Below are 12289 nucleotides of genomic sequence, written 5' to 3' on the forward strand. Positions count from 1 at the left end.
GTTGTAGGTGTAATGCTGCAGCATTGTTTTAAGATTTATGTGGCTAATGCCACAGCCAATAAACACACTCGTCTATATTAACAACAACATTGTGTGTGTGTGTGTGTGTGTGTGTGTGTGTGTGTGTGTGTCGAGATTTATTAACGAAACACGGCTATAACAATTCTCTAACTCTCTCTCACTCTTTCACTCACTCTCTCTCTCTCTCTTTCTTTGCAGGTGCTGTCAGCTTTGGACATTTTACAGCCACCACATTTGGACTTCTTTCAGGAAATGTATCCTTTTTACAACAAACAATAGAAAAGAAAAAAAACTATAAATTTAATAGTTTTGTTTTTACGATTTTTGACTAATTGAAAGCTGAAATGAATTCAATTTGAGTAAAAGTTAAGTAAAGCTTTGAGTTGTCTTTAGGAATTTTCAAGCGTAATTGAATAACTCTTGCAAATTTTGAAAGAGTTTGGTGAGTCTTAAGGCAAACTTGTGGGAATTATAAAATGCAATTGAGCAGTGCAAGAGAAGGTTTCAAATGTAACAGAAGGAGTACCTGAAAATGTAATTAGTTGAAGTCAGACTAAAGTAAAATTAAGAACTTGATAATCTTTTACGTTTGCTTGAAACTGTTAAGAATTGTAAAGAGCGAATTTAGTGAGAATTCTTATATAAAATATATATACAAAGAGGTATCATATGACTTAAGAGATTATGAATAGGCAGACATGAAACGGGGAAAACCTTTCAGAAAATAATAGAGAGACTAGAAGAAGAAGTTATATAAGATTTGAAGTAAACAAGTGTAGAAAGAGATCAGAAGCAGCGTCGACATGGCATTTGATTAGAGGAAAAAGTTGTAAGAACAGGGCTATATAAAGCCAGAGTCTAAAATATATTCTAGACTACTGTCAAGTCCTGACTGAGATGACTTCTACTTATGTATCTTCCATGCAGCTCTAGCTATAAAACATAATAAATCATAAGCAAATCATTCATTTAATTAGTAGATGGGAAGCTGTAAAAGATTTAGGACAAGCCGAGAACATTCTAGACAGAGCATGCAATGGAAGAGCAGATAGGAAGTAAGCAAATGTAGCACAAAAATGAGAGAAGCCTCAACTAAAAGCAAAAGTTGCTAAAGAGAAGCACAAGCTAAGCTGAGTGCAAGTTAGCTGCTTATCGAAGTCTACGTGGAGTAGAGGCAATGCACAAGAGATTATTGGCAAGCAGAGAAAATCATGAACACTTGAATAGAAAACAAGTAAGAAAGCTCTAGTCGAGACTGCTCGACTACGAGATCCCCTGAACCCTACAAGCAACTGATATTTCAATAATAATTAGCACCCACACACGCACTCATGTAAACAAATACACGCACACACACACACTCACATATACAGGCGATTGCGTTTGGGTTGCGCTGCAGTGCTGGCAATATTAGGAGAACTTATTTATTGAATAATTTAATTTCTAGACGTACGATCGTAATGTAACTTTCAGAACGTATTCGTAATGTTTAAATGTATGTGTATACCGAAGCACAAGTCTCTAGTATTTGATATACGACTTTTACAAAGATGAGGGTGAGGGGGTGGATTTGGGGGTGGGGGGTAAATTTTAACAAAAACCGAAATTGTATGACATGCGTCTTAATATACATTTTAAATTTGGAGACTCTAGCTTGAAAGATGTAGGAGATAAAATTTTTTTAGTGATCTTCGATAAGGTTTTTTATCGATAAAAAAGTATCGGAATGAGTTATCGTTTTTTAGTGATAAACTCGATATCCGCGTGATATATACGGACATTTTAAAAAAAAGTTGAAGTCTCTAGCTCTTGTATCTTCTGAAATCGACGCGTTCAAACATACGGACAGACGGACGGACGGACAGACAGACGGACAGGGCTAAATCGACTCAGCTCGTCGCCCTGATCAAGAATATATATACTTTGTGGGGTCTGCCACGCCTCCTTCTGCCTGTTACATACATTTTAACAAAACCATTATACCCTGATTTCCCATTTTCAATGGGTTCAGGGTATAATGAGGAGTATGCAAATGTAGCTGGCAATCGAGAGGCAGATCATGGGCAGGCGCTTCACTTGCAGAGAAAATGTTTAGTTGAAGAGCTTAAGGTAGCTGCTCGCTGGGCACCGGAGCAGTTCTGTGTGTGAGAGAGGCGAAATGCTGGCTACCCAGCCCTAGGAGGCAGCTCTATTTGACGGCTTTAAATTTATCAGTAAATAAAGTAATGTAAAGAATAGTATGAATTTACATAGTAAGAGGAATATGCTTCTATATTTAATTGATAAAAGTCATTAAGAGCTCTCTAGTAAAGTCTTTGAGATTCGTTTGAGGAAAACTCATTGAAGCAGCCATTATAAGATATGACGAGTCTCTACAAATTAAACATATTTGCCAAGAACAAACATCTTCACACACGCCTTCAACTACACCTATACACACACCCACACAGACACACTCTCGCCTTAGCAATTTGGCAAATCCAAAGGGCTTGCGTGGAAACCGCATCCTTCGTTGGGGTCACAGGTTTTATTTGCTGATTGAGGGCAAACTGTGAAAATAAAAAGCGAGAATATCTATTTTCAGCGCGTCAAAGTTGTGGGCAGAGCCAAAGCCAAAGCCAAAGCGAAAGCTGAAGCTAAAGCGTGCAACTACTTAATTGAAAAAGTTTAAAGCTAACAAACAAGCCCCAAAAAGAAAACTTTAGCGCGTGGCCCAATAACATTGGTTATTTCCTTAACTCTATCGAAACTCTAGCTATGTGATAACTGAACTGCTGCAATCGGATCTGCACAAGATCATCGTGTCGCCGCAGCACCTGTCGGCGGATCACATCAAGGTCTTTCTCTATCAGATACTGCGCGGCCTCAAGTACTTGCACTCGGCCAGGATACTGCATCGGGACATCAAGCCGGGCAATCTCTTGGTCAACTCCAACTGTGTGCTGAAGATATGCGACTTTGGGCTGGCGCGCGTCGAGGAGCCCGACCAGGCCAAGCACATGACCCAGGAGGTGGTCACACAGTACTATCGGGCGCCCGAAATACTTATGGGCGCTCGCCACTATTCGTCGGCTGTGGATGTGTGGTCGGTGGGCTGCATCTTTGGTGAGCTGCTGGGCCGGCGCATATTGTTCCAGGCGCAGAATCCGGTGCAGCAGCTGGAGCTCATTACCGAGCTGCTGGGCACGCCCACCATGGAGGATATGCGTCATGCGTGCGAGGGGGCACGCACACACATGCTGCGGCGGGCGCCCAAGCCGCCATCGTTCTCGGTGCTCTACACGCTCAGCTCACATGCCACGCACGAGGCGGTGCATCTGCTCTGCCAGATGCTGGTCTTTGATCCGGTAAGTCAGACTCTGGCCTAAGTGGCACTCAATCTTTCAGCTGTAACCCCCTTCCGCTCCTTCTAGGACAAGCGCATTTCGGTGACAGATGCACTGGCGCATCCGTATCTGGATGAGGGACGTCTGCGGTATCATTCGTGCATGTGCAAATGCTGTTTCACTACCTCAGCCGGAATGCGTCAGTATACGGCGGACTTTGAGCCCTCCGCCGGGCAGCCCTTCGATGATTTATGGGAGCGCAAGCTCACCTCGGTGCAGCAGGTGAAGGGTAAGTCAAATAAACGAACGAGAACGAAAAGTCGCAAGAGCATTTTATAAATACGTAACTCCCCTCCCGTCCCTTTCTCACAGAGGAAATGCACAAATTCATTGCCGAGCAGCTGCAAACGGGCCGCGTGCCGCTCTGCATTAATCCGCAGAGTGCGGCCTTCAAGAGCTTTGCCAGGTGAGTTGCCATCCAGCCATAGAACACGCTGCACGTTGCGTACGAAACCCAACCAAACTCCCCCTCTCTCTCTCTCTCTCTTTACCTATCTATCTCTCTCTCTCTCTCTTTCTTTCTTTTTCTGTTTTTGTTGTTCCAAAAGAATTGTATTCGTAATTTGCTTTTCAGTTGACAATTGAAATTCTCTCTTTCACGCACATTGTTGTCTGTCTCTCTCTCAATCTATCTCTCTTTCTTAAAGGAAGTCCACAAACGTCTCTCTCTCTATCCTTCTCTTTCTATCTCCAACTCCCTCTCTCTATCTATCTATTGTTGATTTATCTTTATATATAATATAATATATATATATATTTTAAAACGAGTTTTAATTTTTGTTTTCTCTTCTTTTTTTCTATCGTTTTTTTTTTTTTTACACAAAAATATCGATTATACATCAATATCGATATACATTAATATTGAATCAATTCTATCAAATTTAATTTACATATTTGCGTTGTTAAGCCAATGAGAATGAGAATATCTACTACTACTACCACTACTACCACAACTTGCACTGCTGCTCCTGCCGCTGCTGCTGCCGCTGAGGCTGCCGCTGCCGCTGCTGCTGCTGCTGCTGTTGCCGCTGCTGCTGCCGCCGCCGCCGCCGCTGCGCAGGCTAAATACCAAGACAAAGACCAAGTATATATACTAGGCGCGTACCGATATACCAATATTAACCAATCAAGTCAAAGACAAACACAGAAAGAAAGAAAAAATCCAAGCAGAAGCTCACAAAACAGAAAGAAAATAAAAGAAAAGAATAATAGCAAAGCCGCCAGAGAAAGAAACAAAACATAAGAAACAAGAATCAAGAGAAAGACAAAGACAAAGCAAGCAAGATCAAGAAAGCGGGCGAGAAAGCGAGCAAGATACCAAGAATCGCATTGCAGCGATATATATCGATATCGATATCGTTACTACACTATTGTGGGTACGTCGGCAGCAGCAACTCTTGAATCTTTAGGTCTGTTGATCAAGCAAATACATTTATTGCTCTAATACATTTGCTAAAACCAAACAAAAAATATATATATCATTTATAATTTTTTTTCTATAATTTATATCTATATATATATGATTTAATGCCTATGTTCACCATATATATAAATATACATATGTATATTCTCTTCCTTTTTTATAATATATAACTTCTACTTTATTTTCTGTTTGTTTAATGCAAATGTGTATAAAAATCATTTATAATACTCATCTTTTTTTTAATTTTCATTACATTTATTATTAAATGGGTTATTTGTGTACATAAATGTTATTTACAAAACAAAAAAAATACCAAACTGGCAAATTTCTAGCTCTCGTCAAATGTCAAACGCAAAAATTGGTCGACAAAAAATATTTGAAAACAATTGGCTTGAAAAAATCAAGAAATTTTGGAATTCTGAAAAAAAATACTAGAAAAATACTCACCACCTTTCATAGACATTTCGAGCAAAGCATATAAAAATACCTTGCAAAGCATAAAATGTAATATAAACCCCATATACATACATATATCTCTCTATCCATAGCCAATTTATATTTATCTTGTTGCAACTCATATATCATATAAATCAAGTATATATAAATCTATATATATGTATATTCGCATTTAATATATCAGAACTTTAATCAATCACATGAATACACACATATATATACACAGAGACACGCCCATTATCATATAAATGTAAAATTATATACACCATCCTTGCAGTTAAAACTTGAATAGAACTTTGTTAAAAATATAGCTAGAACTCTTAAGAGAGAACTCTTTAATATAACAGTAACTGTATATTTATTACCTCTTGCAAGTCTCTTCCTTCTATCTATCTATATCTATCTGATGTCAGCTTCCTGTGAAGCTTTGCAGCTGAAACTTGGAGCAGCTGCTTTAGGTTCTATAGAAACCAAGTCTATACTATCTACCTATCTGAACTAAGCCTCCTCTCAAGCTTCTCCGTTGAAATTTAGTATAGCTGAATCCTGAGAATCAATCAAATTATAATACTACTATAACATATAGCTATCACATTATAATAGATCGAATTGGCATGCAGAAGAGATTCTAACTGCTCCCTAGAAGACCTCTCTTAAACTTGAGAATGAGTAGAACTCTAACTGAAAAACGTATTTAACTGCAAGAGTATGCCAGCTTCGGCTATGCCGAAATTATATATTTCCCTTTGTTTTCTTTCTCTAATCAAATCATGAGCACCGTTAGCTTGTACATATTTGCAATTAGCCATATGAGAGTCTATATCACGGCCCCTACTAGCAAACGCCCCCTCACCCGGCCCCCTTAACTCTACATCATGAATTTGGCCAAGAAAAAAGCATTTACAACTACATTTAATACACTGCCAGCAACAACAAACAGCAAAATGCATATTGAAAATATTAGCAATGTATATATATATATATATATACATATATGTGTATATGTAAACATGTATATATATATGTATATGTATAAATCAGTGCAGTTGAGCAGCAGTGACAATGGTCAAAAGTAGAATAAAACCGCTTGAAAAGCTTTCACTTCAAGTCTTGAAAAAAAAAAGCAATAATAAAATAATTAACAAAAAATTCTATACATAAAATATTTGATTTTTGATTTCATTATGTTTTGGTTTTGTTGGTTGTATAGTCGAAATCTATTTAAATGTAGTTTACTTTTCCTTCATGTACTTCATTTATTTATAATTTTTAACTTATGCTGGTTTGTTGTTTATTGTTTATTGTTTATTGTGCTTCCACTGCGGGCTTTACTCTGGCTTTTTATGTTGTATTCATTAGTTTGTTTGTTTTTTTCTTTTTTGGGTAGTTTGCTGCATGTGCTCTACGCTCTATCTAAATGTATTTGAAGCGACAAATATTCTGATCCAAGACTTGACTAATGTACGCATTTTCTTTTCTTTTTTTTTATTTTTCTTAATATTTTCGAAATCAGCTCCACTGTGGCACATCCTTCGGAGCTGCCGCCTTCGCCGCATCAATGGGAATGACGGCAAAATGAGGCGATTGCTGCCTAAAATATCAAAAGCAACACTCAGCAAACAACAACAACAACAACAACTTGAACAACAATAGCCAGCTATATATCTATGTATGTGTATGACATATGTATATAGCTATATCAAATATGGACAAGGAGCCTGGCGACTGGCAGCTCCGCTACAACGCCTTCGGGACAGCAAATGGATAACAACGACAACAACAATTTGAAAGCGCCAAAAAGAACAGTTTTGCTCAGCGCTGTCTGTTTCAAAGTTAAAGCATTCCACCACCGAAACTAAAACAACAAACAAACAACAAATTAACAAAATGTAACGTAACTCAACTGAAACTAGTCTAAAAAAAAAAAACAGAAAGGAAAGAAAGAAACAAGAGTAAAGTAAAGCAAAGCAAACAACAATCGAAATTGTTTGCGGCACAAACAACAAACACAACAAATTCGAGAAAAAACAACAAATTCATTATAAACAAATTAAATATGAAAAAACAACAAAAAATTAATTTGTTGCGCTTGACAAAATTGGTAGAACAAAAATACGAAAAATAACACTAAAAATTAAATATTAAAAAAACAACAACACAAGGAAAGCAAACATTTTTTGGTCTAATAAACAAGTTGCAAAATGTTTTTTTATTTTAAGCGCTTTAAAAAAACAAAAATTCGATGTAAATTAATTAGCAATTAGTGCAAAACACAAATTATATATACATATATATATATATGTGTGTGTACTAATAATTAAATATATATACACACACACACACACTCTCACACACAACAAGAAATTTGTTTGCCAAATTTACCTCACACACACACACACACACCTACACAAACTTTTTTTCTGTGTATAACTATATGAAAAAAAAACTATAGAACTCTCTCTCTATATATACATATATATATAAATGTGTAGCAGCTATAAAAACAAAACAAAGAAAACATGAATATTTTCTAAAAACTAATTAAAAAACATAACAACATCAAGAACTATTTATTTTCCACATATTCGCGCTTCAATTTTGAAACTGGTTTCTAACTATATGTAGAAAATGAAGAAGAAGAAGAGGAAGAAAAGGCTCTATAGAGAAAGCTCTTAAGATCACTAATATGTATGTATTCAATGTGTGTTTGTATATGTATAACTGTAACTCTGTATATGTCATATATATGTATATACATATATATATGTATAGCAGAACATGATGAATGAAATAGAAAACACACATGAAATATTTTTAACCGTGGACTGATTAAATTGCATAAATCCCAAACAACTATGCAATTAAATAATTAAATAAATTTTAATTTCTTGATTAATCTAATCTACTTAACGCTTAGTTTATGACAATTTATATGCATAGTTTTAACATTTTTTAATTATTATTATTCAATTTGTTTTGCCTTTTGCTGGCAAATTCGTTTAGTTCGTAGCGCACGCACACACACAGACACAGACACTAGTATATGTGTGTGTGTGTGTGCGTGTGGCAAAAGCAAAACCAACAAGTGGACGACACACTGCCCCCCAGTGAATGTGCCCAGACGTTTCAAGCATAGTCAGCACTCACTAAAGTGGACACTCTCGCTCGCTTGCCTGTCTCTGTACCGCTGAACGCTGGGCCATTTCAAAGTTAGTTCTTAAATCTTAATTAGTTTAACTGTAATATAGTTTAATTGAGCCCAGCCCCCAGCCCCCCCTCGCCCTCCCTCTGGACATTTTCGACTAGCAACTGGAATGCTCATTGCCAACAAAATGCTATAAATAGATCTATTTGGTATCTCTAGCTCCCATATATACTATTTCACACTGATATCTGTATATGTTTAAGACTGAGTTCTCTCATTTCCTTACAAAAGAGATGGTTGACAAGCGCGCCTATATGCAAAATATAAGTATACATATATATACATCAAGTATATAAACTGAATGAAAATGATGATGAATGAAATGAAAATGAATTAAAGTGTCAGGAAAATTGTTTTTGGTATAACAAAGAAAATGAAAACGTAGCGAAAAACCATTTATAATGCTTGAATTATGTAATTAAATGTAGCAAAACTATATATGAAAAAAGAAAAACAAAAACAAAGCATATATATATATGTGTGCATTCATTATATGTATGTATTCGTAATTTTTGAAGTCTTTTCGACCTATGTAAATCGTAAACTTTCTCGAAAATTGTAGGCGCTCAACTAGAAGCCAATTTCTCGATATAGAAAAACAAACAACAAAACAAATTTCTTCGACTCTAAACTGTGCTGCTTTCTTATGTATGTAGTTTTAAATTATATATATATATATGCGCATATACATATATATATATAGATGATATAACTAATTTAGCGTACGCCTAAAGACGATATAATATGAAGGAAACGAAATATGAATTCAAACTTTCACGGAGATCTCATAGCAAAAGAAAACAAAATGAAAACAAACGAAAAGGCGAAAAGTGGAGAATCGTTAGAGCTATACGAAATATACGATATATGTATATATATATATATTGTTCATCTGGCTAACTACCGTTAAATGTAGCCAACGATTTTTCATATTTTTGATTTCTTACAACAAAACTTTTGTTTATAAATAATCAGTTTTTTCTTATATATATACATGTAGACAACAATATTTTGGTCACACCCACACTCACACACACATACACACTCATACTCGAATGCTAAGACACACACGCATACTTTTAGTTTACTAAATGTAACTGTAATAAATGTTCAATAAAATAAAAAACGAATGCAATGCAAAACAATTTATCAACTACATTAGCAGCTAAGCACATTTTACACCCAATACACAATTTCATACATACATACATACATTATATATATATATGTAATTTCGTTTTGACTTAATGTAAGCACCATGTACATAACATTAAAACCCCACCAATACTTATATATTAATACATATATATATACATATATACATTATATATAATCCAAATGAAATCTAGTTTTCATTTTTTTAGTTAAAGAATATATAGATATATAACAACCATATAGTTAATCATATGTACATTTTTTTTGCACAATTTTCAACAAAATAAAACACACACATTACATATATATAAATCTCTATATATATATATACAAATACAATAAAATACAATAATTATGCTAAACTTTGTCTATAAATTCGTGGCGCTTATGTTTCAATAAGTTTCAACAATGTTTAATTGTTAGTTAAGCTAAGTAAACAGAAAAAAAGAAAACAAACAAACAAACAAACTAAAAGCTGAGTATTTGACCTACATAGATATACACTATACAATATAAATATATATGTGCTAATTATACAGTAGAACCTACGTATAAACTACCTAATATAATGCGATGAGTTTACGTTGGCTGCAGAGAGTGAGTATTTGACCTACATAGATATACACTATACAATATAAATATATATGTGCTAATTATACAGTAGAACCTACGTATAAACTACCTAATATAATGCGATGAGTTTACGTTGGCTGCAGAGAGTGAATAAAAAATCATGTAAAACTGTTTGTATAAAAAAAAAAAAAGAAAAAACGAAGCTATCTTTTTGTTTTATTTTATTTCAATATAGAATTTCATAGCCTTACTTTGGTTTTCTTTTCTCGTCGTGGCTCACCCTAATGCAGGTATTAGGGTGGACTTGTAAAACCGAATGCATTTGCAATTAGAATTTATAGCTATAAAGTACGTATATGCATTTCTCTCCAAGAATATATATATATAGCACTACTATATACGATATACGATATATGATACAAAATAATATATACATATGTGTGTATGTATGGACAATATTTGCGAATAAACTGAAACTTCATAGCGACAACTCTCACTCTCTATAGACAAAAAAAAAACAAAAGATATTCAAATTACAGGTAACAAAAATTTTCAGTTTTTGGCAAGCGGAAAAAAAGCTGAATTGAAAAGAATATTTCGAGGCAGTACGAAAAGCTGCTTCTAAATTTTATAAAAATACAAATGATTGGAGGAAATAAAAACCACAAAACTAATAAAATAAAATAAAAATTTGTGCCAGAAAAAACATTTTTGGCAAGACAAAAAACAAAAGTTTTCTTAACAGAAAAAAAATGCGCTCAGGTTATAAAAAAGAAAGAAAAACATAAAGACGTGTAAAAACAAGATTCTGAATTCCATATGAAATGAAATTAAAATAACAAATAATTAACATAAATATTGCATACAGAAATACATAAATGTTTAACAAAAGGCTGTTTGTAGAAATTGTGACACAGTTTTTTAACCCCAAAATGAAACAAGAAACAAAATAACAATTAAAATGCAAAAATTTTTGATGTAAATGTGAGTAGAGAACACGCTTGATTAAAGTAAAGAGATAATGTAGAGATTGTAAACCCAATTTAATGTTCTGATTGTGAATGTACTCGTAGTTGCTTAGCCCAATAGAGCCTACTTGTAGCGGGTCCTACGTAGGATCGCTTCTATGTGCACTGCTAAAGAGAAACTCAACCAGCGAGAAATCGTGTAAATACAAATACAATAATAATATATAAAGCGTATATAGCATATATCTATCGGAATATATTATATATATATAGTAAACTTTGTGATTGCTTCTCATTGATGATACCAAATCGAGTAGATGTCAGATGTAAGCCGGCGAGTGCAAACTCTTTCCAATGCATAGCCATTCTTATAAAAAAAAAAACAAAAAATAAATAAATAAACATGTATAAAGCACTCGATATTCGAACTCCAACACCCCCTGCCCCTATTCGTAGCCCTGTCTCTACCCGAGTACCCACTCCCTAACAACATTCTCAGATAAATTTGATGTAGAACACAAACCAATGTACGAGTAGTTAACAATGTCATATACAATATATATATATATAAACATACATATATGTATTCATTATAAATGTTGTAAAAAGAAAACGAACAAGGAAACCTATATGCTCTATGAATGTGTATGTATATGTGAAAATATTTAAAGTATATATTAAATCGTAGCACATTTTGAAACGCTAACAAATATATATGAAAACATCCATTTCAATTAGAAGCTCTCACTACAATTTGCACGCGATCGGTAAACAGATCGATAACTGTATATATGTAATTATAATATGTATACCTATACCACACACACGGACACGAACACACTCCCAATTTAACACTAACTAAATTGATACAACTTGTAAATTATATTCAAAGCGAGCAAAAACGAAGAAAAAAGATTACTTTTCAAGAATTACATAAAAACATAAATACTTAACATTGATACCATAATACACACTAACCCCATTGTATTAACTTACAACAAATAATTAGACTTACTAATATTATAACGTAAAACTGAAAAAAGAAAAAACATAAAACAAAAAAGAAAAACAGTAAAAAATGCTTTCAAACTAAATAAAGTTC

General features: G+C 34.2%; 1 protein-coding gene across 2 annotated transcripts in view; it reads left to right on the forward strand.

The window, feature by feature from the left end:
- The window catches only part of nmo (serine/threonine-protein kinase nemo), a 91646-nt gene extending 80904 nt beyond the window's left edge, over nt 1-10742 (forward strand). Inside the window, exons 4-9 of one of the 2 annotated variants that reach the window (XR_016196700.1) lie at nt 220-275; nt 2777-3368; nt 3435-3636; nt 3720-3813; nt 4315-4816; nt 6800-10742. Coding sequence is in view for 1 of the 2 variants with exons in the window: in XM_089259546.1 (XP_089115672.1) it covers nt 220-275; nt 2777-3368; nt 3435-3636; nt 3720-3813; nt 6800-6854 (999 nt within the window). In the remaining variant the exon portion in view is untranslated. The remainder of the gene's footprint in view (nt 1-219; nt 276-2776; nt 3369-3434; nt 3637-3719; nt 3814-4314; nt 4817-6799) is intronic. The other variant, XM_089259546.1, reaches the window with a different exon arrangement.
- Nucleotides 10743-12289: the final 1547 nt, after the last annotated feature.

Source organism: Drosophila navojoa, chromosome 4 (genome assembly GCF_054131105.1).
Source record: "Drosophila navojoa isolate 15081-1374.11 chromosome 4, UAZ_NAV_1.0, whole genome shotgun sequence".
In the NCBI taxonomy this organism is placed as follows: Eukaryota; Metazoa; Arthropoda; class Insecta; order Diptera; family Drosophilidae; genus Drosophila; species Drosophila navojoa.